We start from the raw sequence: 26743 nt of genomic DNA, 5'->3' as shown, positions 1-26743 counted from the left end.
CTGCGATGCTCCCTTGGCCTGCAGCCTAGGCTCAGGGGAGCTGTGGGGTGTGTGTGGGTGGGTGGGTGGGTGGGTGTAGATGTGGGGAGCGAGAAAGGGAATCAGTTGGCACCAGCTAAGCCTCAGGCAAAGCAAAAGCATAGCTTTCTCTAGTCAAGGGACAGAAAGTCGATTTCCTCGCCTCAACCCCTACAGGGAAAAGCCAAAATGATCACAGGTGGCTCACCTTTTTCCACCAGTCCTTAGTACAAGCTCTGCAGGTGCATAGCTGTCAACCTTCCCTTTTTTTGTGGGAAATTCCCTTATTCCAGTGCCACTTCCCACTGCTATTCCAGATTGTTAGATATCCTGTAGACTGTCCCCCGGGACAAGTGAGGCTGCTGATCCCTTTTTTTAAAAAATCATATTTATTAGAGTTTCCAATATAACAGAAAAGAAAAGATAGAAAAGAAAAAATATATATATTTAAAACCTTACTTTCATTACCTTCTTTCTAGGACTCCCTCCTCCCCCTCCCAACTATATTCCCCTTTCATTAATTTGGTTCCACAAGCTCTCACTCCCAGTTTAAAACTTAATATGTTTAACCCATTAGCCAATTTAAATTATACAATCTTACCATCACCCCTCATCTTTAACAGAAAAAGAAAGAAGATTTTTCCCCAAGATCTGCCCCATTTCCTTCCACGAATTCCCCTTTTTTAAAAAAACATGTCAAATCAAAAATACCATAATATAGAAAAGTTATAAAAAGAAATAGTAGATAAAAAATATAAGTAAATTCAAAAAGTTAGTTATATAGCCTTTGGATTCCAAAACTCCCCCCTCCCTTCCCCGGTTTGGATTCCCCATGTCCATCAGTCTATATGTTATCAGCCTGGAGGTCTCGAGTCCATGGCCAAATTTTTCCCCTTCCGCCTTGCCGGTTTTCTTTTAATTTGTTTATTTTAATGATGTTTAGCTTCCAAAAATCCAGTCTAATAGAGGCCTTTAATTTCCTTGGTCTTTGTTGCTCCTCCCATTGTTCTTTCCGTGTCGTGGTTAGTCCTTTGTTCTTTTTATTCCTTGCTTTCTCAGGTTTCTTGTCTTGTTCAGCTGCTAAAACGTTCTTATTCCGAGATCTGGTATCTCTACAGAGGTTTGTTATTCAGGAACAAAAACTTACGTCCAGTCCCTTCCTTTCTTCAATAGAAAATTCTATTGTCTCCTTTTAATGTAAACACCCCTGTAGACAAAATACTATTTCAGTTTTGCAGCTTTCCCAGAAGATAAGTCCTGTGCCAGTCCCAGAGTAATTTTCCACGAACGACCGCTTGTAATGTCCCGAAACCCCTCTAGGGGGATTGCAATAACTTTGTATCCTCTAATCCAAAAGTCAACTTGTTGTTCATTATTTTCCGACAGTTTATATCCATATTATGTCAAATTGTAACAGAATTAGCCAGCAAAATCCTTGTAACAAAGTCCTCTTTATATTCTCCAACTTTGACAGCTACTTTGACAGCTGTCAAAGTCTCCATCTCTCTTTGCCAGGCTCTACGAATCGCCCCGGTTCCCAGGGGGGGTTGCATTTTCCCTCTCGCCCTCCACTCTTCTCCTCCAGCACAATTCTTGTAATTTCGCATCGTGGAATTAATGATTTTTATCAGCAATAAACTTCTCTTTTGATCTTGGTTACCCAGTCCTTGTTTTAGAATGTTTACAATCGGGGGGGGGGGACTGACTTCCTTTTTAGATCACCCCCGCTCGTGCCGAATCCGAAAAAAAATTCTTTTTTTCTCCTTTTGTACCCGGTTTCCCAATTACTCACGGGTTGTTGTTGATAGTCCGAATTTCAAATGGAAGAAGCCAACGCTCTCCGTCGAATGGCATGTGGCTGCGCTCGGCAGGGGAAGCGATAGACACAAAGCACCACGCCACTCCCCGGCACCCGATCCGAAGCCTTTAAAAAGGCTCCTTCACGAGTCGGGAGGGCGCTAGCGGTGCCAGCCGAGTCCCCATGTCCACGGGCTCCGTGGTTTTTAAGGGTCCCCGCGTCGCCGGCGCGGTAGGACCCAGCCCCTGCCGAGCAGACTCCCTCCGGAGCTCAGAGGGAGTCCGCCATTCGGCGATGGCGCCAACCCGGAAGTCCTGCTGATCCCTTATTTTTGAGGCTGCTGACCCCTTATTTTCAAATCTGAAAGTTGACAGCTATGCGCAGGTGGGTTGCGGTTTTTTGCACCTGTGCCAAAATTCAGGGGGCCCTCCGAAGCCGATTAGTTTTGCTTTGTTTCGGTCAGATAATTGTTCTTGCAAATGTAGTCAGAGTCATAAACACACACTCACACAACTCCTCCCCTATCCTCTATAAGTGGCTTTATCACGGTTCAAATACACCTTTCAGCCCAGGCCAAAACAAAACGTGTAGTTTTGCTTGCTCTCCTCCCACAGAATTGTTGTTTATATGATTCCCCCCCCCCCCATATTGTCTTTTTCTGCTTATTTTCATTACTTCATTCCCAACTCTGAGATTGAAAACACTGTTAGTACTGCAAATAACACCCCATTTTATTTATTCACACCCCCACCTTTCTCTCCCCCCCCCACATTTGATTTTCAAAACAAACCTGTGAGAGTGAGTGCTCTGCCTAGGGTTCATGGCTGAGTGGGGATTTGAACCCAGGTCTTGCCAGTCCAAGACCAACACTCTTTTAACTACTACACCCCACAGGACTGTGTCCTTTTTGATGTCAGTTGATGGGAGACTTAGAAGGCTAACTCTACTGGTACAGTTTGGGGAGCTTCTCTTAAGTCCAATGCTTCTCTTAAGTCACCTCTAAGACCTTCTTGGGTGTTGAGCTCTGTAGTTGGCATCCCAAACAAGTCCAGCCTTTTAAAATAAATAGGTTCTAGTCCTAGTCCTTATTGTTGCGATGGTCACCTCCAACACACATGGGTATAGACTTGGCGAAAACTTAAACCTGAGAGGGGCAACAACAGATGGTTGCCAGTTGCCCTTGGCCAATGGCAGAACCCTGCTTGTAGCATCATAGAATTGTAGATTTGGAAGGTCATTAGTCCAACCCCCTACAGTGCAGGAATCTTTTGCCCAGGGTAGGACTCGAACTCACCACCCCAAGATTAAGAATCTCATGCTCTGCTGAGCCAGCTTCTTCCCCATGTGTGTTAAGAATATAAAGTGACTTGGGTCCAAGAAACTTTAAGAGAAGCGCTGTTAGTGGTCTTACAGAGGCCCTACTCGCCTCAGCCGGAAGTCAGGCACTTAGTGTTGCTGGTCCATGCCGTTGGAACACTTCCAGCAGAGGTTCAGCTGGCATCCTTTGCTTTTAACTTTAAGGCGCCCCTTGAAGACGCAACAGGACTTTGCAGTTTAGCTGTTTTTGATTAACCAGTCAGCTTAATGATTATCTGTAATTTTATTTTTATATACCACCCTGATGTTTTCACCATATAGCAGCATGAAAACACTTTTATATGTAAATAAACCAGGAACCAATTTTAGCTTTTACAACTGAAGCTTCTGAGCAAAGCGTGTTCAGGAAACAGGATTCAGCTGTTTACATTGCAGAATTGTGGCTTGGCTTGAGAAGAAAAAAACAAAAGCCATTATCGTTCATCCTTGGCGAAGTGGGTCAGCAAGAACTCGTGGGGATCTTAGATAAGATTTAATCTGATTTCAGTGGGTCCCTGTTGAGATTTCCTCCGATCCTTGTGCGATGTGTTTTAGCTCGCTTCCAAATTTTCCCTCTGAAGGTTGACAGTACAGCTGTGTGTGGAGAGAGCATGTCTTTGTTAGCATGTTGGCCACCCCATTGCCATTTTTATATGCAGTGGTGCCAGAAATGTTTAAAGATCTAAACTGCTAGATTATTCCAGTACATCTCCTTAGTGAATTGAATTTAACCAGTCTAGAGCACTGCAAGATTTAGTGTAGGGGTAGGCAACCTAAGCCCCATGGGCCAGATGCGGCCCAATCGCCTTCTAAACCCAGCCCGTGGACAGTCCAGGAATCAGTGTTTTTTTACATGAGTAGAATGTGTCCGTTTATTTAAAATGCATCTCTGGGTTATTTGTGGGGCCTGCCTGGTGTTTTTACATGAGTAGCATGTGTGCTTTTATTTAAAACGCATCTCTGGGGTATTTGTGGGGCATAGGAATTCGTCAGTCCCCCCTCCAAAAAAAATATAGTCCAGCTCACCACATGGTCTGAGGGACGGTGGACCGGCCCACGGCTGAAAAAGGTTGCTGACCCCTGATTTAGGGTCTATCTGAAACAGCTGCATTCAAAGGTGCTTTCACAAAGCACTGACTAGCTTTGCCCATTCCTGGGGGTTTTAAACTCTGACAACACAGAACTGAACTATTTGCATAAAGCAGTGGGAATTTAATTTCTTCAGTCACTGGGACAATTCAAAGCTAAGATCTTGCAAAGTAAAAAGCAAGTTATGTGGCTGAAACTGTACATCCCTCTTTCCTTCAGCAACAATGTACCAATCAAATTCTTCCCTGTGTCCCCTAGGCTACTTCCAAGTTTTTGTTTCATTAAAATAAAAAGAGACAGGAGTTCCTGACTTCCAGGAGCTTTTACATCATGTTGTTGGCCTTGAGGCTTTAAAACCTGGAAGCATTTCTATGTTCAAAACAGTGGAGTTTAAAATACATCCAGTGAATTTGGCACACACCTGTTCACATTCAGTGCGTCGTTATAGGCACATGTTTACAATCTTTCCCAAAACAACCCATGAAATAAAGAGATTCACACCAGTATATGCTTCATTCTAATTTATTACACGAAATAAATATTAACATCTCATGGCAATTCTTTACTATCTAGACCCAAGTTATAAACCAACAAAAAATGTTAACCATGTTGCAACCGAGCAATCGTACATTAATTTTTTTCCCCTCTGTAAAATCCAAAGAAAATTGGTTTGGTTTGTACTACGCACTTGTATATTTGATGACTTAAAAAAATTAGGAAAATTTGAATCTGTTTTTTGCTCCCAAGCTGACCCTGGGTTTTGCTGTGAAATCTTGGCACGTGTCCAAAGTCAAGAACGTTATTTTGTTATGTATCCTTCCTAAGCTTTCATTTTAAACATATGGATGTGAATGTAGGTTAAGAAAAGCAATCCAACGTTTGCAGGAACATCCTCTGGAACAGCAGTTTTCTCCTTAACAAACTTTCTTCCAACACCAAGAAAAAAAAAGAAGAAAACACATCTCCATTTTCCACTGAAAAGTCAATTTAATTAAGCACAAGGCTTACAATGAAGCTTAAGTTCGATTCCATCTAAAACACGTTCGAAACCGAAATACTTTTATTATTATTGGATGGTGTGCATAAACATTACACTCCATAGATAGCAAAAATATCTTTTATTTATAATTTACATTTCCACAAATGAAAAAATCATACAATTTTCCTTACATATACAGTCTATTCCTGTTAAATTTTGTATGCTTTCTACAGAACTTCCACACAATAGACACCTGACACTGTGCAGGCAATAAGAAATTCAAATACAAAAATGTATTTATTAACCAAATAAGCAGCTGGGGCCCTGCCCCAAGTGAACACTTTATTCATATAAAAATTATTCGCCTTCTAGAGTCAGCTAGAACACAGCAGCTCTTCCCTGGAATAGAAAAAAATTAGTTTAAACTGACTCAACCTTTTCAGGCTCTGTTTTAATTTCGGCCAATGTGGGTGAGCTCCCCTCCATACAATCATCAGCAGGCGTATCCTCAGGCTCTTCTTTTACCTTGGGACTGTTACAGGAGTCCTGTACCTCTTGCTTAACAATATTCAACATAATATTTAGCGGGTTCTCTACAGGTGTCTTGCTAGGAGATGGCGTTGAATCAAATGACGAGGTCTGTAAGTAAAAATTAACGCCATATACGTTAATTTGCACTACCAAAACATTTCAATGGTAACTTTTAAAATGTGATTTGAAAGTGGCAGGTGTAAAATGTTGCTTCCACAATAGGCATGCTTTTTGCGATGATACATCTAACTCAAGCAATAAGGCCAAGTTTTTAAAAAGCAACCTAAAGCCATCAAACCCAGATTCATTGTTATTGTTATTTTTAAGTAATATTATTTTGAAGAGCTGGTTTATTATTTGCCACACTTTGGAAATAATGATGCCTGTCTGAATATCCTCCTCTTTACATGAATGAATGTGCTTAACAGCACATTTAAAACACAACATTCTATTATTTTCAATCTATAGACTAACCTAACCAACACATTTAGCAGATCTGATACATAAACCGACAGAAAATAATGCACTTACATTTTGATAATCTTCGTAGCATGACGGATGGTATATCTGGAGAGAGAAGACAATCAATCTTAATATCTACATACTTTAAAAGGCATAGAAGAATACACTGCAAAGCAAATACAACTTTCTTTTTCATACAATCACAAATTTCACTAAATTCACTGTACACAAAACTCTATAGTTCTTCTGCACAAACTGAAGTCTTCGGCCTCCATTTGCTAATACAGTGGTACCTCGAGTTATGAACAGTCCTTCTTACAAACGCTTCGGGTTATGAACTCCACAAACCTGGAAGCAGGTGTTCCAGGTTGCGAACTTTGCCCCAGGATACAAATGCAATCCGCTTCCAGGCCGCAAGAGGCCTATGTAGGGAATGCACGCCTAGAGTTAAGAACGGATTTCCAGAATGAATTAAGTTTGTAACCTGAGGTACCACTGTATTTTACTGTGTTTGGCACAGCTTGCTTTAAAAGTGCAGTCATTTAACCATTTCTAGAGGGGCAGCTATGTTAGTTTGTTGCAGCAAAAGCAAGAGTGTGTCTTGGGCACATGAAAGACTAACAAATTTATTGTGGCATAAGCTTAGTGGACTAGTCCATTTAATCGGATGCACAAAAGCTTACGCTGTCATAAATTCATTAGGTCACAAAACGAAAGATTATTTAGCCAAACCTGGTAGTCAAAGTCATTGTTTTTCCTCGGTGCTGCCACCAAATATATATTCAACATTACCTTCTCGTCTACTCGAATGGCATTTTTTAGGTGCCACTCCTCCTCTTCCTCATCCCAGTATTGCTCAAATTGCTCCTGGCAGATTTCACAGCTCTGAAATGTAGGAAAGCAGTTAAAAGAGCAGTATTTACATAAACAGCACACTTGTCCTTTTACTCTCAGTTCATCAGAGAAGTTATGACAAGTAAAAGGTAGGTACAGTATAATTGCAACAATTCTGGGTCCTGCTATTATCAATATATTAAGACTGCGAAATTCTGCTCTTTAAATGTATGAAGTGGTATCAACTCATAGTGGCCATGCTTTTGAAATTACTGCTACAACCAAATTCCTTAAGAGGAATAAATAGGAATGTTTTAAAAGGGATTCTCAAGAACTGGGGGTGGGGATCAGGAAGTCTGGGTGAATTCACATTTAGCTTATAGAGCTTTGCTGTCAACTCATCCTTCTTACCATAAACCTGCATCTACAAAGAAAGAGTTATCTTCCGCAGTAGATTTTTAAAAATAATATACACTTGCACACTTCATATCTTTATCTAAGGCAGAATGTTGGAAATATAGTTAGGAACAGAAGTAAGGATTTCTACAGAGTCAAGCCAGTCTCAAGAAGCAAGTTTACCGAGGGCAGCTTACCTCATCTGCTCCAGCCGGGCCAGCAGGGACACTTTGAAACTCCTTCTCCTTAGCAGCTTCTTGTGTTTTCAACACAACTTCTTCATGCACCTTCTCAAAGAACTGGCTCTTTGCACGTTCCTCTAAATCAGCTATTTCTTCGAACTCTATCCAGTCCTAAAGAAAAAAATATTGACAAAGCCAATTTAAGATCCTACGAGTTCTATCTTTTACTCTGCTCACCCAACTTTCCACAATACAGTTCTGCACAAATCTTTAATTATCCTCTCTGGTTCTGGTTCTTAGGATCCGGATCACAGCATATAGGGCACAGTCTTCCAAATCCTTACTCTTGTAAGAAAACAAAAAACCACTAATCCATCACCATTTTAAAAATCCTCAATCCATTAGAGCTTCTTGAGCAATATGCTAAACTTGAAGGGCGTGCACAATTCACCTAGTAACACATCGGTGACAAGCTTTTCATAAATCTCACGTGCAGCACAGATGTCAGAATCCACCCACTCACGTTTGTTTAAGCCAAAGTCTACCAGTAGTACAACACCTGTGCACAATTAATTCAGGCATGCAAGGGAAGAATATTTATCTCTGTATGACTATTTCCTTAGTCACAGGAATCTCAGATTTTCATTTTTTGTTTTGTTTTAATATTTAATCCCTGCAAGTGCAAAGAGGTTACTGAAAACTCATCTGCAAACACGAGACTTTAAGAAGCAGACACTGTGGCATCTGACCACCAGAGGGCAAACTTGTGACACTGCTCCCACACTAGCCAATATAGGGAGAAAAGTGTGTGAAGCCAAGCAGGAAGCTACAGAGGCAGAACACAGGCAGCCAACTACTATAAAACAGGAAGTAGGTGCCCTCAAGGATCTAAGAGGGGAAGGTTTATAAAAAGGATCGAAACTACAATTTGTGAGGGATCTGGTGACATTTCGAGGCAGAGGCACTGCCCAAATGGAACTCGGTGCCTCCAGAAAGCTGAGCTTTCAGAAGCAGAGAGGGAATTTAAGATGGTGTTTGAAGGCTCATGCTGTTTTAAGTGCATATAATCTTGGTAGTTTGTTTTACTGTTATGCACCTGAATCCTTTGGAACAGGGCAGGCAATTAATTTAACATTAATTCTGTACCCTGAGGTGAAACAGACTGAGCCGTCACTTACCGTTAAGCTATAGTACCATCTTCTGTGAGTGACTTTCCGGCTGACATCCTTTTCCGTGCGGTTCTGACGATAGTGCCAATCCAAATGGTCTGCATATACATCTGTCTGTGAAGTGGTGAACCTCATTCCACAAGAGTAACATTGAATGCCAGTATAGAGCCGGTTTATAATGCTATCATATCGCCTGAAAACAAGTCAGGAACTAGTTAGCAGCAGATTATGGCAATTAGTTCAGGGAGAAAAAGTCATGCTAAAATAATTTCTAATTTAACAAGCACCAATCAGTAACTTGCATGCTAAGAAACAGGCTCTAGGGCAGGACTAGAACTCTGCCACCTAAGTTAAGAAAAAACTGGGGACACCTTTCCCATCCAAGAATTAGAGGTCTTGTTCATTTAGCTGGGGCAGGGAGGCTCATGAAAACAAGGCAGGTTATGCACGCCCATGAATGAGAGAATAAATGTGCCAGGAAGAAGCCAGCCAGCACTTTCAGTATATGGAACTGCATTGGGAATCAAGACGCTGTCACACAACTTTAAAAAGGCCCACAATAAACCATGAAACCTTTTTATCTAGATCAGAGACCTATAAATCCCAATATACTATCAGGGGTTAATTCTGAATTCTTTACTTAATATGCTTGATGTACCAAAGTGATATTTAATACTTATCACACACATAAATATAGCACTCTCACTATCCTTAAAACAGCAATTATTTGACTTTCACAGTTAAATTCAAGTTAGATCAACAGTTTGATCTAAAACTGTTAAATGGCTTACTTAAGTCAACATCACATGCCTAGGTACATTCTGTGTTACCCACCCGCCCCAACAAATATACTTACTGCTTTAGTTCTTCTATAACGAAGTTAGTTAGGTCTGGGACATCTTGATCCTCAGTCTGGTCTTGATCCTCCTCTTCCTCCTCTGGAGCTGGCTGGGCAGAAACTTCACTGACTTCTAAACAAATGAGGTACGTTGTCAGTACTGGGCCAAAGCGTGTGCTTTCAAAACTGCATCGTTGTCAAATTAGAGCAGGCAGGTCTAAAACACGACAGTACTTCTCTGTCCCTAGTGATTACTGTGTTGTTAACAGGGGACGGGGAAGTGCAAAGTGCTCCACAGAAAACAACTATCAACTGACTTCAGGTGCCAAGCAGGGGGGCCGGGATGAAATGGTCTGGCAGGCCTAACCAGACCCGCAAGTCAGAGGTTCTCCATCCCTGTATTATAGCAAGGTTCAGAGTCTCCACCCCCATCACTCAGCCCGGACACTGAGATCCAGCTCTGACGGCCTTCTGGCAGTTCCCACACTGCAAGAAGTGAAGCTACAGGGAATCAGGAAGACAGCCTTCTCAGTAGTGGCGCCCACCCTGTGGAATGCCTTCCCATCAGATGTTAAGGAGATGAGTAATTATATAAAATTTAGGAAACATCTGAAGGCAGGGAAGCTTTTCAAGGTTTAATGTTTTACTATGTATTTATATATCCTGGACGCTGCCCAGAGTGGCTGGGACAACCCAGTCAGATGTGTGGGGTACAAATAAATTATTATTTTTATTAGTAACACACATGGCAAACTTCTTTCAATTCCTCCAACTTTGTATCTTGACTTTAAAAAGCAAAACACAAAAGCTATTCCCAATTATATGCCTTTAAAACAGGATACACTGGATCTATTTCTCAATCTAGACAGTTCTGAGTAGCAAAGGAGGAGGTCAATACTGCTGATTTTGAACAGCAGCTGCTATTAAACCCATTAACTGTTGCAAGATGCTTAGACAAAACATATGTAGTATCATACATACCAGCTTCTGTCATAACAGCCTTAAAAATTTAACTATTCCTCACAGAACAAAAAGGTGAAAGTTATACTTACGAGCTGAAGTTGAATCAGTCTGTAAAACTTTGAGAATCCCTGTAGAAAGTAGTTTTGAGAATAATTCATTTACATCAAGTTGTCCAAGATGATTATCAGGATAGGAAAGCGGAGCGTTCCCTAAAAATGGGGCAAAAAATGACACTACTTTCAAATAGCTCTAAGACCTAAACAGGATCATACGGTTCACAGTCCAAAACATTTTACGTTCCCTTTCCTTATCTTTTATTTCAGGATATAGCTCATGAGATACAGTAGATAACATTCCCTAACCAAGTGGCAACTGTTCTGCACCTGGTTCCCCCTCCTCAACTCCAACCATTATTTTGACATGGCTCCAGTTGAGTAACTTTGGGGTTATAGTAAATAGGGAAGTAGCCCTGGCAAATCTGAGGTTTGTTCAGGATTGATGCAAAATCTCCTTTATTTGGCTCTCCAGATATTGGTGGACTACAGCATTCATTAGCCCCGGCAAGCATGGCCAATGGTCAGGAATGATGAGAGCTGTAGCTCAGGAACATCTGGAATGTCAAAGGTTCTCCACAGCTGCCTCGTTGGCAGCTGATAAACATTTTAGTAAAAGGACAAAAAACAACAACTCACCCTTTAAATACTGACCTGGTTGATTTTGGACAAAGCTTCCAGGATTTTGTGCATGAGCTGCTAAGAGAGGCTGCCCTGGATTGTAAGGTACAGGTTGAGTAGATGCTACCGACATAACAGGAACCTGCCAAGAGGCAAATGCTGTTTTAGTCAGAATATTCAGCTATTTCACTGTTAAATTCCAAATCAATGAATGGTGTTTGGTTTTGCATTTAGTTAGAACACAGCACGACTCTATTTTACAGAAGTAAAATATCAATGAAGTGAACAGTATAAAAATAAAACTTTAAGCATTAATACTAAAACCAGATTAAATCAACCCACTTTCTGGGACAAAGTGCTCCATCTATATTAATATTACGTATTTCTTTCAAAACTGCTCATTTTATCTTTATTTGGTAAATTTTAGTACATCTACTTATTCTTAAAGTTTGATTTGATCTGTATTTTTAATTAAAACTTTGTACTATTTTATGTAAACCATTTAACAGGTTTTTCTATTAAGTGGTATATTCTATTATATACATATATTGTATATGTTATTATATACATATTGTTAAATATGTTAGCAAAATATTGGCTTTCGTTGTGCTTCCAAGAAGTACCTCAAATTCCAAGAGCTATACAAGCACGCTGGTGCTTAACAGTGTTGGACTAGGGCAGGGGTCTGCAACCCGCGGCTCCGGAGCCGCATGTGGCTCTTTTACACCTTTGCCGCGGCTCCGGGGCGGATACTAGCGAGGGGAGGAGGCGCATTGTGCGCCCCGACACTCCCCACTGTGGCGGGCGCTGTACTGGCTGTGACGTCGCATGGGGGCAGTGCGTGCGTTAGTCACGCACCGTCCCGACGTCACCTTCCCACCCACTGTCAGATCGCGGCTCCGGAGATATATTTGTTTTAAATGTTGCAATGGTTTTGCGGCTCCCAGTTGTTTTTTTTCTTCGAAAACGGGTCCAAGTGGCTCTTTTTGTCTTAAAGGTTGCAGACCCCTGGACTAGGGCATGGGAGACCATGATTCAAATTCCCAGTCTGCTATGAAGATCACTGGGTGACTTAAGTTAAGCTGAGCCTAAGTGTCAGGCAAGAGTTGCTTGTGCGGATAAAATGGCAAGGGGGATTATGCCACCCCTAGCTCCTTAGAGGAAACGTAAGATATACATGTAATAATAACTAATTTGACTATCATTATTTGATTTCCCCCCTTAAACACACACACACTCTCTCAATAACTTCAGCCAAAAAACCAAAAACTCAACTCCCCCCCCCGCAAAAAAACCCAACTTTTGAGTCCACATTTTCACCTTCTAAAATATGGCATCCCTAACTTAGCCCTACCTGCCATGAACAAATATCTATATCTACACACACATATACATGAAACACTCTCCTGTTACTGAACATGCAGAAAAGAACAAGCATATTATATATGAACAAGTATATGATCAATTTAAGTCTTGAAAGCCCCTTACCTGCTGAGGCTGCTGAACATTTCCCGTCATACCACTGAAATTTCCATACTGAAGATTCTTGTCATCATAGTAAGGTCCCGGTGCCCTGTTAATAGTGTTAGGAAAGTTCTGTGCTCCAGAACCAGGTGGCCCATTGAAGTTTGGTCCTTGCGGGTTATCAAATATTTGCTCAGTTCTCTGGAATTGCATTCCTTGTGATGGCGCATTATAGGGTGGCTGATTGGGAGGTTCATTGTAAGGGCCAGCTTGTCCATAAGGTGGTGTTTCGAGTCTTGAGGCAGGATGATTAGCTACATTTTCCATCCTTTGACCTTGATGACCAAGAGGAATATCAAATCGCGTTGCCTGCTGGTGTTTAGGATCTTCAAACCGTTGAGGTATTGGTGCATCAAATCTTGGGGGTATCTGCTGACCCGGAGGACCATCAAACCGAGGTTGTGTCTGCTGAGCAGGGCCCATTTCAAACCTTGGACCAGGTTGCACATGTAATCCATCCAGTCTTTGCATAAGTGATGGCTGACCAGGTTGACCATCAAATCTTGAATGACAGCCATCAAACCTTGGCCCCGTTTGGTTAATAGGTCCTTCAAACCTAAGTCCACCTCCAGCCTGGCCTGAAGGCCCCTCAAACCTGGGACCAATCCCAGACTGACCATGAGGCCCCTCAAATCTAGGACCAACACCTGGTTGACCATGTGGCCCTAAAGGCTGCCCATGTGGCCCCATAGGCTGTCCATGAGGACCTTCAAATCTTGCTGGCTGCCCATGTGGCCCCATAGGCTGTCCATGTGGACCTTCAAAGCGCAAATTGCCTCCTGGCTGGCCAAGAGGTCCCATTGGCTGCATATGAGGTCCTTCAAATCGCATGCCAGCCGCTGGCTGACCATGAGGCCCCATAGGTTGGCCATGGGGGCCTTCAAACCTCATTCCACCTCCTGGGGGACCATGAGGCCCCACAGGACGGTCATGAGGCCCTTCAAACCTTATCCCACTTGAAGGTTGGCCATGTGGACCTTCAAACCTCATTCCACCAGAAGGCTGGCCATCAAACCTCATAGTACCTGAAGGCTGATCATGTGGTCCCTCGAACCTGATCCCAGATGACTGACCATGTGGTCCCTCAAACCTAATCCCAGCAGATGGCTGACCATGAGGTCCTTCAAACCTTATCCCACCTGAGGGCTGACCATGGTTCCCTTCAAATCTTATACCACTCATTGACTGACCTGCGGGCCCCTCAAATCTCAATGCTCCCCCTGGCTGTCCCATAGGATTCTCAAACCGTATAGCAGTCCCTGCACCAACTTGCCCTGAGGGCCCTTCAAACCTCAAGGGACCACCACCCATCTGTGCTGGTCCATCAAACAGAGAACTTTTTCCTCCAGATTGTCCTGGGGGCCCGTCAAACTGAGATGTTGGCTGGCCTAGGGACCCCTCAAACCTTAAATTAGTCTGTGGCTGTGGTCCTTCAATTCTAGCACTTGCATTAGCCAGCCCTTCAAAGTGAGTTCCTTGTCCATCTCCACCTGCCCTTGTTCCAGGATGTCTAGGGGAGCCCTCAAAATGAGATCTTTCCTCCATCAGTGAACTAAATCTTTGCTTTCCATCCGAAACCCCAAATCGTGATCCTGTATTCTCAGTAAATTGTTTCTCTGGTTCTTCGTATCTTGTTCTCTTATAATGTTCATTGAACGGAGACCTCCGCTCATCTCGAATACCTTTAAAACAAAACAAAACAGCACTGTTACTGCCTGAAGTATAGAAAGCGTAGTATACAAAGCAAATCTACAGCACAGTGAGAAGTATTTCCCCAAAATTATCAAACCTGAAAACTCCAGTATATTTTTGCTGCACTTCTACTGATAACCAAGAAAATATTTACAGTCTCTTGATTTTCCCTAACTATAATACAGATAATGGAGGTATTTTCCCTGAAGCTCCTTGTACCTTTGGAGGAGTTGGACTCATCGTGTCTTCTCCGGCTGTCATGAGGTGAATTTTCAGAATATGGCCTGTTACTACCAACAGGGGAATGCCGCCTTGATCTTTCACTGAATTGACTCCCCGATTTGCTTTTTGTTTGTTCACAATCCATTCCAGAATGAAATGTCTCATTCAAGTGTCTCTCGAGTAAAATATCTTCAGGATCCATCATGTTGAGTCTCTGAAATGAATGCTGAACTTGCGTTCTTTTTAGCTTAGCTTTATGCTCATGATATATTAAATCCGCATCAGACAACAGGGGCTTCTTTTTCGAAATTCCCTTTTCACCTGTGGGACTATCCCACACATTGCACCTGTGTTTTCCTTCCTGATACTGGATAATTTGGCGAATCTGATGGCACAGAACAAGAAACTCATCTTGCGTTATTTCTCCAGATGACAGTTGTTCATTAGCCTGTGCAAGAGAAAACGTTAAAGAGTTAAATTTGGAAGGCTGTTAGGAAAGAATATGTGAATCTATAAAAAGTTAATACATGTTACCTTCTTAAGTAACTCTCTCTTGTTCGCCAAGTCCAGTTCTTTCGGAATCTGCAAATTCGCATCCACACTTAATCTATGTTGCTGCTTTGGTGTGCGAGGTGATGTAACTCCTTTACTACTGGTTGCCCAGGTGTCCCTGTGCCTCTGATGAGGTGATTTAGAAAGTCCTTGGTGTTCTTCAGTCGGCTGGGGGCTGAAATCCACAGAAGCAAGAATGTTAACTTGACACAATCTCCCAACATAGTGTGATAAAAACAACTATTTCACTTTTGCTTTAGCATCATACCAACACGGTTATTCTTTGGCAGTAACTTCAGATCTATACCTACAATGGCAAATTAAATTTGCCTCATAAATGCCAACTTACTTTTTATTTTCTTGCCAACCAGATTTCCACCTTTTATTTGACTTGGAACTTGACCAGTTCTCCACATTCTCCTTAGGTTCCGAGTTTGCTTTTGAAGAATGCAAGTTCATTCCTTCCTGCGGTCGGTCTTCATGAGTTTTCTTCGGCCTCCTTGAATCTCTCACTTCCTGCTTCCTTTTGTTAGAGCTCCTTTCTTCCCGTATTCCCTGCCCAAAGTCCTCTGCGTGGGATTGCTTTGGTCCCGACACACGAGACTTTGCAGTTTTAGGTCCAGGAGAGAGACTTCTGAGCCGTCTTTTGGGTGACCTCCTGTCTCTTCGTTTTGGAGAATGGGAAGATGGTGACCGAGATCTAGGGGAACGTGACCTTTTCCTGGTACCCGACCTTCCTAGCTTTCCAACCTGTTTCTCTGACTCTTCAATATTGGGATCTTGCTTTTGGACAATGCCATTAATTATTTTGGTTCTACCACTGACTGGTCTATGCTCTTCTTTGTCTTTTCTCTCCATGCATCTCCTCTTTTCTTTCAGATCATCATCTTTACCATCTGGTTTCTCTAGAAGATGTTTTTTCAATCTTGGATCTCTCTTGCTTATTTCAGATACCCTGATGTTCTCACTTTCTTGGTTTCTAGTATCTTTAGCATGAAGCAGCTTGTTCTGCAAGGGAGATGGAGACTTCAATTTTGAATCAAATTGATCAAACTCTTTCTTTTGAGATTTCTCATTCTGTTTTTGTCTTTCTTGCTTTGATGTACTTTGTTTTTCAGCCTGTAGTGTTTTGCTGACCTTTGGATCAGCCTGATTGACTGGACTAACTGTAAAATCTTTCCTATGACTTTGATCTTTAGAATGGGAAGAATGTTGACTTGTTCTATTAAGACGAGGATCTCTGTTGGCCGTTTTGACATCATGGAGTGGAGAGAGACGGCTTTTTTCAGGTGGCAGACAAACTTGATGAGGAGCTTTAACTGGCATGTGAGATGGTTGTGGAACATGTGGCTTCACAGATGCTTGACTCAAGCTGGATCCACTTTGCTGACCACTAAGAGAAACCGCCTGAAACAAAAGGTAATAAAAAGAAGCAAGTATTTACAACACTAGCACTTAAAAAACCTTAAGTGTTTCTCTTACCTACTGTACAGCATAAAAATTCAAGGATAGGTTTGAAAGTATGGACTAATTCTTGAGTTCTAATTATATATAAGAATGCACCTACATATTAGAAAAGAGAACTTGCAATACAAGGCATATAAGTTACTAGCTTTTTGGATAAGCCTCTCTATTTTAGAATTTTCTTGGAATACTCATGATGTCTGTGAATGTGTCAAAGAATATACTAATCATTTCCTATCTCAGATTGTAAGGGAATTTTAGGTTCCTTCACTGAAGGTCAATAATTACAAGGTATGTCAATAAACGTTTATTGCCTTATAGATGATGGGAAATTATGCAGTATTTCCAATATACTTTTTTAACCATTTTAGTTTTTTGATAAATTATACTTAAAGGGCATAAACGGTATTTCTGTAGCCGACATAAACATAGTATAGAAACCTCTTGACGACATTAGAACATGCTCTGCAATCCTGTCTTCAAAACAGGGATGGCAGGGAACATGTGGCCCTCCAGATATTGAGACTACAACTCCTACCATTCCTGAGCATTGGCCATGCTGGCTGATGAGACTTGGAGTCCAACAACATCTGGAGGGCTGGTTTACACCGCAAGCAAACCATGAAAGATTAACACATCACAAAATATGACACCACACACAAATTGATTCCGGAAGAAAACCCTTTGTGGTTATTTGTGAGCTAGTCTATACGTGACACTTGCTACGGTAATAAATACCTGTGGGGTATCAAACCTCTCCCTTGGTCATGTATTTGATGTCAATGCTTTTCACTTGCATGGAAGAAAACTCACAATGTGATGGTCCCAATCTCAAGCCCTGGGTTCTACTAAACAACAGCCAGGGGTGTGGAATTTGCTATACACAGAAGTGTGATTCACGGACCAAGTGTAACATATAGGTTTTACCATGACACTAGAGGTAGTAAACATTGTGCCCTCAAGGTTGAATTGCCATCTGTCATGGATGCTTTAACTGAGATTCCTGAATCAAAGGGGGTTGGACTAGATGACCCTTGGGTACCTTCCACCCCTTATGATTCTATGAAGGTGTTGCTACACTACAATTCTCAGCCTCCCTTGCCATTGGCTATGCTGGCTGGGACTGATGTGAATTTTGTGGAGGGCGCTAAACCATGTGTCCAAATTAATGATAACCTCAAAACATGGTAGAAAAACCTATTCCTATTTTTATTAACTTGTTGAGCGTATGAAAGCAAGGTTACCATCTGTATTGCGGCTTGCCCCACAGATCAATCAAATGAAGAAATTTAATAGTCTTACAAAGGCTCCACCAAATAAAGACAACTGAAATGGGCTAGTGACAAACACTGATCATGTTTTGCTTTGCTTGCCGACATGCTACAGCAGTCATTTCTATCCTACTCACCAGCTGTGCTTTAGTCTGCTCTAGTTCCAGTTCTAATTTTTTCTGTTGAAGTTCTAACAACTGTTTTTGTTTTGCTAGTAGCTGTTGTCTTATTAGCTGCTCTTGAGTCAAATTCTTTTGTATTTCAGGAACAACTGGAGTAGAGGACACAGGAGAACAGGACACAGGAGGAGGACAGACTGCAGGGCTAGGTGCAGGTGGTTCCTCAGGCTACCAAGAAAATGGTAAAGAACACGGTTCTTATTTGTGGGGCAAAGCAACCAGCAGTTAACTCGAAGCTAAAAATGTTCATTTTAAAATTCTTCATTATTGTACATTTAAACTAGAACGCATAAGCAATGTCAGACTTTTAACATAGTTTAATGCTTTCACCTCATTTATGTTTTGAAAGTACAATCCTACCATAACTACCAGTCCTTGTCACCTCAAAGCATGCGAAATTCAGAGGCCTGAACACAAACTCATATAAACATAGTTTAAAGCAGCATTTAGTTGTCGAAACTTACCGATTTATTTAAAAACTTAGGATTCACATGGATGCTAGAAGTATTCACATTAGGGGGTAGCGGTTTAATTGGCCAAGCAGGGTCTACTGAATTCACCCGGACATCAAGGGCATAGAGTTTCTTCAAAGGGAAAATTTCATCCCACGTGGAACGCAATTTAAATAAACTTTTCCTAGTGTTTTCATCCACCTAAGAAGAACAGAACAATTCTATGGCTTGTTACATTAATAAAACATTTGTTATGCTTCTTTCTACAACTCAAGACCAGATACTGTGTTCTAAAGCTGTACTCCTGCTCATTTGTGTGTACTGAAGTGCCACTGAAATTAGCAGAAATCAGGTGCACACAGCTGAACGATGGACTGTGGGCCTCCATGTAATGGGATGGATCAAGAGATAAGCACACATAACAGAACTAGCAGCAGCCAATTTCCCTAAAATGCTATGGGGTTAGGGAATCACACTGAATGAGGTGGGCTGCACCATATTTCTTCAATCCCCTGTGCACAACCTATGCCATTCAGCAGGGTTCCTTGACCCTCGTTGGAGCATTTTCTCGACATAGAAGTCAGCTTCTGCCAGTACCGTGATGCACTTGCCCCCAGGTCCAACATATTGTGATTTGCACAATACCATATACATTTGAAAACAGTAAACCCTCCACATGTGTTATAGACACCGCCATGGTATCTCTTTATTTTTACATTTTATATTATCCCAACTCAACCATCAAGGCAGTTCACAGAACAAGTTCAATATCACAACATCCAGATATTCATTTCCCAAGCTATTCCCAAGATATTTTCATTTCCCAATGTTTTCATACTGCATCTACTATTCCTGGTAAAGATATAAACCCAATACAGGCAATTCAGTGACTACTGCATTGATACTACAATCTTATGCACTTACTCCCAAGCAAATCCTGAAGCTGAGATATACTGAGCAAAAACGCCTAAAATTAGGCTGTTAAATAGCTCAATCTTGTCTCAAAATATATTAATTCTTCTCCAGCTAAAGCTCCATACCAGTCAGAAAGTATGTATGGCTTAAACAGGCTCACAAGGGTTTGTCTCAATTTTTATTAATATCATTAAGAGACTTAAGATTAAGCAAAACTTGATAAAGGGAAGCAAGCACTAATCCAATTGTTTTGAGCAATTCCAACCCTTTATTAAACAGCACTGGGGAACACTTAATTAATTCAAGTGGCATATTCTTATTTCCTTTAATGATGTAAAACTGTTCACATAAAAATATAAATATGCATTCTGTGGTTTTTTAAAAAAACACCCCAATCCTCTGGCCAACCCAGTTTGAGAAATCCCAGCCACAAGCAATTGCTCAGAAATTAAAGTGAAACATAAAAAGACTGCAGAAGTGAAAAGGCTGGGAGTCAGATAATGAAAGGTGCTCATTATCAAAATATAAACTTTCAGAATTCTTGGCAGGCAGGTTCCATGTAAGTATCTAATGTTTGCATACACTACTATAAATGAATGAAAACACAACTTATTGTATAATCAAAACGAGAAGTGTTAAGAGTGTATGCAAACACACACAAGGTCACTGATTTCTCTGCAAGGCTAAAATATCTTATGCATGAAAAGCTCAGCATTATAATAAATGGCAAAGCTAAAGATCAAACAGTTTTCTAATACAGGCCTTCTCACTCTGGATATGCTCTACACATTTCCAACTATGTACTGCTACACTTTTTAAAAACCTTGTTTTCTTAATATAACTGGAGTGTGAAGAGTCTAGATATGAAAGGTCCTACTGCATTCTTTGCACTTAGTACCCAAGAAAACCCAAGACTGAAGTGTCAAGTTATTTATTTATACAGCAACCAATTTGAAAACGATTATAAAAGCACATATATATGTATATATACCTTTTCAAACACATTAACAAATGTTGCAACTAGGTTTTTAGTAAACGCAGCAAGATATTCTCTCCCAACATTCTTGACAATGGAGTCCATAAGGTACATAACAGGAAGTTTCTCATTACAAGGAGCCTGGAGTAATAAGAAGAAAACTTGAGACTTTTAGTTATAACAAAAACATGTTGATTTCTCTTTTAATTTAGAAGTTACCATTCCCCAACCCACCATATCTTTATTTTGGAACAATTATTATGTAAAAGGTTGTTTTCGTAAGCTAACAAGCTCAACACCGCCCCCCCCCCCAGAGTTTAGCTCTATTTGGTAGAGTGTTTTTCTTTAAGAGGAGGGGATACTCAACCTCTGCAATGGCAGGAAGAACTGGCCCGTGTTATGGTTAGGGGTATCCAAACCAACCTTACTATACTCTATTTAAGCACACACTAGCTTCTGCTGGGATCTCTAGAAGGAAGGACATGGAATAACTTAAAAGATTTGCAAGTCCCATAGAGAGGGGGGATTCCAAGCGCATGGACCAATGGTGAATATCGATGTCTGAGTGAGCCATATTTGGAATAGTTACTTTGCTGCAATCCAGAAAAAATGCTATGTCACCAAGTCTGACCAGTTGAAGCAATTCGACTCAGATGCTCTCAAAGCTATATTCAAACCATCCAACCCGAGCCAAAAAAAGATGAGTATAAATCCATAATGAAGCTATGGTGTTGAATAGTCGGGATTATAACTGGAACCAAAGACTGGCACGGAAGGCAGTCTTCAAGTCTGGACACTCTTCAATGCCCAAGGAGCCAAGTTGGATTTTTTCGCCATACATAAGACGGGCCCCAGGTCCGTGCAGCGCAAACTGTGTGCCGTTGTGGCTGCATGTCCAAAGAAAATGGAAGCCTTCTCAAGTTCTGTTCAAAATGAATGTTAATGTCTCATCCATATCAGGAAACGGCAGCAAGCTTCCAGAAAGCATCAACGTGTATTTATAAAGACTTGTTGGGAAGGATAATTGCTTATTAACTGTCTTCCGTTTCAACAGGGGTAACTTAATTCCCATTTACCACCCAACAACTCTTAAGAAAAAAAGCTAGTATTTCTGTGCAGTTTAACATCTGGCAACTCACAGGGTCTGCAATAACTGTAAAAATTCCATTGTCGAAATGATATTGTCCTTGACTGTCCTTAAAACTAGTATTTTCCCCACTAAATTGTGAAGAAATTTGCAGAAAACTCTGGCAACTTATTTTTTAAATTGTGAGAAAACCTGAACCACCCTTGATTTATCTGCACCCTTAAAATGTGTGGCTTTGAGTTTTTTTATGCACAAAGATATGCAAACCATTTCATCTGAAATTTGCTTCAAGGGAGAATTATACCAGTAAGTCTTCAACCAGGTGGGGCCTCTACCAAATTGCATATAGTGACAAAATAATAATGGAGGGAAGTATGCCTTCATATGAAACACAAGACCACCAGATACAGGGCATGTAAGGATTAACTCCCGAACAGCTTGGAAATGAAAACTGGGCTATGTACATAGAGATCTGATTTTACGCGCTACAATAGGGCTTGGGAAAGCGCATGGGACACCTGTATCCTTTTTTTAAACCCCTTATGTGTTATCCACAGACTTCCAAGGACAGCTGGCAAGGAAACACAGCTGACTTTAAAGTTCTTATTCCCAAAAGTTATGTTCTATTTTCCATCTTTAAATATGAACAGCAAAACTGCTGAATCTGTATAGTATGTCATATGCTCACACGTGGTGTGAAAACAACATGTGAAGCTATAGTGAAATAAGGCAGCAAGCCTGTAACAGGATCTGGTTTTAGGAATTAGGAAGCAACCCCCACCTTTTAACGAATTGAATGCCACTTTTGCGAACCATACTTCAGTTACCCATTAGTCTCTAAAAGAAAGCGCAGTGGGATGTTGGAGGTCCACCCCTCAAATAGAGACAAACCCAAGTTAGAGATTATCCAGCAGTTGCAGAAGGCAGGAAGGCAACACAAACCACTAAGAAACTGAAGGTAAATTAACCTCAAGCCTATCTGCAGTGAAACCATGCCCAGAGTTTGCAACAGAATGCTTGCTGCACTCCTTCAAATGTCATAAATGAGTGTTGATAATGTGTGGGTCTGTGTATTTTTGATGGACTTCACCAAAGGTTGAGCCTTCCTCATAACTCCATTGTACCCAGGCCGTAGAATAATTTAACACTTGGAAACAGATTCTGCACTACACCCGGTAAATAAAAAGACAAATACATATTTCATACATTTTATTTACATTTTAGGAATACCAGTCACACATTTCAAAGTCATTTATTTAAAAATGTAATAAAAACCACTCTGGTTTACACTAAATAGAAACTGTCCCCAGACAACACTTTCCTTCAAAAGTGGTTTTCAGAGAACTCAAATCTCTTGTTTCATCCTGGCCACTAATGACAGCTAGGCAAATCTAATTAGAAGCACAGGTTGTAGATATCTTTAAATACACTTAAGGGGTATGTAACCACCCTCACCCCACTCTAAGATAACAGTACTGGAATTGATAGTGCGTTACGTAGTTCCAGTCATGAACAGAGAAACCGAAAACATAAGCATAAGAATAAGTATGGGAAAGTGTCTGGAGAATATGATGTAGTTAACCAACCTACATTTTAAACAGCCTTCCCTATTAGACCTTTAAATTTTACTTTACTTTTAAATCATCTTAAACCCCTGATTAAATTAGCAATTAAAAAGCCCAGTAACCTAGAAGAAGCCAAGGGAGGTGGGAGGGAGAGGAAGATGAGCAAGAACTGAGATTATTAACTGGAATAGGGATGTGTTACTCTATTGCTATTTAAAATAAGGTTTGAAAGCCCCCCCCCCCCCCGGGAAAAGGTGTTATAAAACCTAAACCACATATAGCCAGCTGACTTCTATCAGAAAATGACTGGATTGGGAGTCTACTCTTTCTTTTTGTATCATATGCCTCGCCAGCGCCATGTTGGGATTGTACAGGCAGCTGCGGTTCCTTCAGACAGGGTGGAACGCTTGTTTCCCTGCCTTAATGAATGGGCTGCTCTAACAAGGAGTAGATCAAACACACAGGCACATGCATCCTTCTAATTTGGTATACCTCTATTACTCAGAGCAATTCAGGAGTACCCCAACATCTTCTATTTCACAGAATAAAATAAAGGGGGCTTATGTGATATAAAGGAATCCTTGACTGTAAAGCTTTATCTCATTTAGCCTGATTACTGTTAAACAATTACGAAAAATGACAAAATATTATGGTACAGCTAACTTGAACTAAGGTTGAAACATGTTACTTGTGGAGGAACAAACTGCAGGGCAAAGCACGGCTATTGCTGCACAGTCACTGCCAGGCCGCCATGTTGTATGCCTCGTTTATGCATGCTTGTGAAACCCAACAAACATTTCCTGAATTGCTTGAGGAGGTGGATAGGGAAGGGAATCAGGCCTTACATTCAAATTTGCTGTGCTCTTCCAGATTTCCTTGCAACCTCTGCTACTGCCAATAAACAGCTGGCACTCCCCCCCAACACACACCTGACTTTCCTCTACCAGACGCTTTCATTTCCCCATATTCTGAAGAAGGCTGTACCTGATGCTTCACTGTCTTTTCACATCCCTATCCCATTTATCAATATTCCTCTTTATGTTCAGCTAACATATTTCCTTCTGTTTCAATCCAGCTCCACCTAGATCTTTTCCTACCTCTCTAATGCTGCCTTCCTCAAAACCTATGCCCTATCTTTATTCCCAAAGCTGGGAGGGATTCCCCTTGCCACAATTTCAAAATGCCCAGACTGTCCACTATCTGCTCCTAATCCCAAAGCCACCTTCTTGCTACCCCCAAGTACTTCCTTGCAGCTCCCCCAATCCGACTAGATCCAGAGCTCTCCCCACCATAACCCATCCCCCAAGAGCTACGACTGACACGTTCACCTGCTTTTAGCCTATACTAGCGTGGGTTTTCCCCTCCCCACTCCGACTTTCTAGCAAGCAGCTTTTTTATTTGTAAAAAATTTCGAGACGATTTTTTTATTTACCGCAGCCTCTTTTCGAGGGAGGTACTTGGGCTAAAGTAAACACCACGGGATCGTCATATGCTCTTAAAATGCGCGTGAGTAAATAAACTCACCCTCCCGCAAAAAACAAAAAAAAAACCCTCCTCTGACCTTTCCTTCTCTAAGTATAATAAATAATACTATTAAGGTTGGCTGTACCCCCCCCAACCGCCAAAGGCCGTTGCCTTCCTTCCCCTCCCGCAACATACCCAACCACCCCTTCCCCCACTGCTTTTCCTTCCTAGGCCTGATCCCTAGTATGCCTTCCCCTTCACATTCTCGCCACTAAACCCAGGGGAAAAAAATCCCTGAACTCTTTCCTCTCATACACACGACACACACACACACACACGAGGACTAGAAAAATAATATGGCGGTGTGTTTGTTTGCGGGGTGGGGGGGTGGATCGGGTTTTTTGCTGAGATCTGGCCCTAGAGCTATGGCAGGAGCCTGGGCGGGTAGGTTAAGTAGCTAGGTAGGTAGAGGGGGTGGGGGGTAGGTAGAGAGAGCGTATTCGGCGTAGAGTGTATAAAAACCTTGGCGACTTGCGCCTCGATCAGCGAGACGATGTCCTTGGCGTGTTGCACGTTCTCCTCCGCCAGGATGGTCAGCATGTTGATGTGCGGCTTGCTGTTGAAGGTCAGGTCCTCGAGCGAAGACTGGTAGTCGCGGCAGGCGTCTTCCCCGCTGCTGCTGCCGCCGCCGCCGCCCACGGGCCCCTCCGAGGCCGCGCTGGAGCTGCTGCTGGAGCTGCTGCTACTGGAGCCGCCGCCGCCCGACATTATTCTCTCGTCCCCCACACGCCAGAGGCCGCGCGGGGGGAACGGCCGAGCCCCTCCGGAGAAGAGAAAAAGGAAGGGGGGAACACAGGCCGACCCCCTCACTCTCTCTTTGCTTTTTCTCCCCCCCTCACACACACACACTAAGCGCCTCTCTCCCGCCCCTGCGGCTGTCGACGTCGCCGGTGCCCGCTGCTACTCCCTTGCCGGCCTCTTCTGGCTCATCCTCCGCGCCGCCGCGTCCTCGTCAAGCAGGAAGCTTCGCCGCCCGCCGCCGTTCTCCTCCGCCAAACCGCTTTCCTCCGTCTATTTTCCTCTCAGCCCACCCGCTTCGCCTCACAAACGCACGCACAAAATGGCGGCGGCTCCCGCGGCTCGCGAACGCCTTCTTCCTCCGGCTCCAACCGTTGCGTCATGCGAAAAACTGCGCCGGAGGGGGGCGGGGGCGGGCAAAAGCGCCGGGGAAGCGCCTTTTGTTCGCTGGCCGAGCCGCCATTGGCCGCCGCTGCCTCCCGAGCCTGATCCTGATTGGAGCAGGAGGGACTCTCCCTTCTGATTGGGCCCCGCCTCCCTCGGCTCGCCGCTTGATTGAGCGGCGTCCAGGCGAGACGCGATTTGCCCGGCTCTCCACGCGCGCCGTGGATTCGCTGAGGGCGCAACGGTCCCGCCTCTCTTTATCTCTTTTGTTGTCTGGTTGGGCCTTCCGAATAACAGCCCCCGCCTCCTCGTAGTAGTGTGACGTTGGGAATGGTTTGTTCTTCTCTGCCTGGATGTCGGCGGCTTCGCTCTCCCCCTCCCTCTCGGCGTCCCTTAAACTTGTTTGGTCAAAGGCCGCGCAGGAGACCTCGTTTCCTATTGGTCCGTTCGGTTGCTCAACTGTTGCTATGGGAATGAAGGCCTTTGGGGCCTACCTAAAAGTCACAAGGCTACATTCCGCACTACTGTATAGAAAACAACACACTAGGGACCGTTACTGGCATTTGCTGAGGTTTTGTCAACGCTGCTTAATATTTTGGATGCCTTTTGCTGATAGCCAATGTAAATTCATTACAAATAAAAATGTAAAACCAGTGAATTAAAGTAATTTCAAATAGGCCCAAGTAGGCTTTCCATAAAGTCCAAATTATTCCACGGAATATTGATTTCTGAATTAGATTAATGCTGCCATCTTACTGTTGACATTCATACGTCCTGGTAATGTGATAACTCCCTTGGATACACAAATACATTTCATTTTCCCCTAAGGACGAGCGGTTTTGTCTCTCTGGCATGGCATGTGATGAAACCTCCAGGAATACGTCTAGCTAGGCACACCAGTCTTTATTT

The 26743-nt window shown here is 42.4% G+C and overlaps 1 protein-coding gene across 2 annotated transcripts; it reads right to left on the bottom strand.

The window, feature by feature from the left end:
* Positions 1 to 5362: 5362 nt before the first annotated feature.
* On the bottom strand, positions 5363 to 25864 carry PCF11 (PCF11 cleavage and polyadenylation factor subunit). 2 transcript variants are annotated; one of them, XM_082218983.1, is made up of 16 exons: positions 25175 to 25864; positions 20552 to 20677; positions 18658 to 18846; positions 18152 to 18361; positions 15629 to 16686; positions 15262 to 15454; positions 14725 to 15175; positions 12778 to 14495; positions 11308 to 11431; positions 10705 to 10824; positions 9671 to 9785; positions 8824 to 9007; positions 7661 to 7816; positions 7026 to 7118; positions 6303 to 6338; positions 5363 to 5879 (listed from the first exon to the last, which is right to left on the bottom strand). In XM_082218983.1, the coding sequence occupies exons 1-16, from the start codon at positions 25418 to 25420 to the stop codon at positions 5661 to 5663; spliced, it is 5238 nt and encodes a 1745-aa protein (XP_082075109.1). In that variant the 5' UTR covers positions 25421 to 25864; the 3' UTR covers positions 5363 to 5660. The 2 variants fall into 2 exon arrangements, with proteins under 2 accessions (XP_082075109.1, XP_082075110.1); XM_082218984.1 differs by having other exon boundaries at positions 11323 to 11431; positions 25175 to 25863.
* Between the last annotated feature and the right edge of the window lie 879 nt (positions 25865 to 26743).

This window comes from Podarcis vaucheri (genome assembly GCF_965113315.1).
Source record: "Podarcis vaucheri genome assembly, chromosome: 4".
Taxonomy (NCBI): Eukaryota; Metazoa; Chordata; class Lepidosauria; order Squamata; family Lacertidae; genus Podarcis; species Podarcis vaucheri.
The sequence above is the reverse complement of the archived record's forward strand: the minus strand, read 5'-3'. Positions and strand labels throughout refer to the sequence as shown.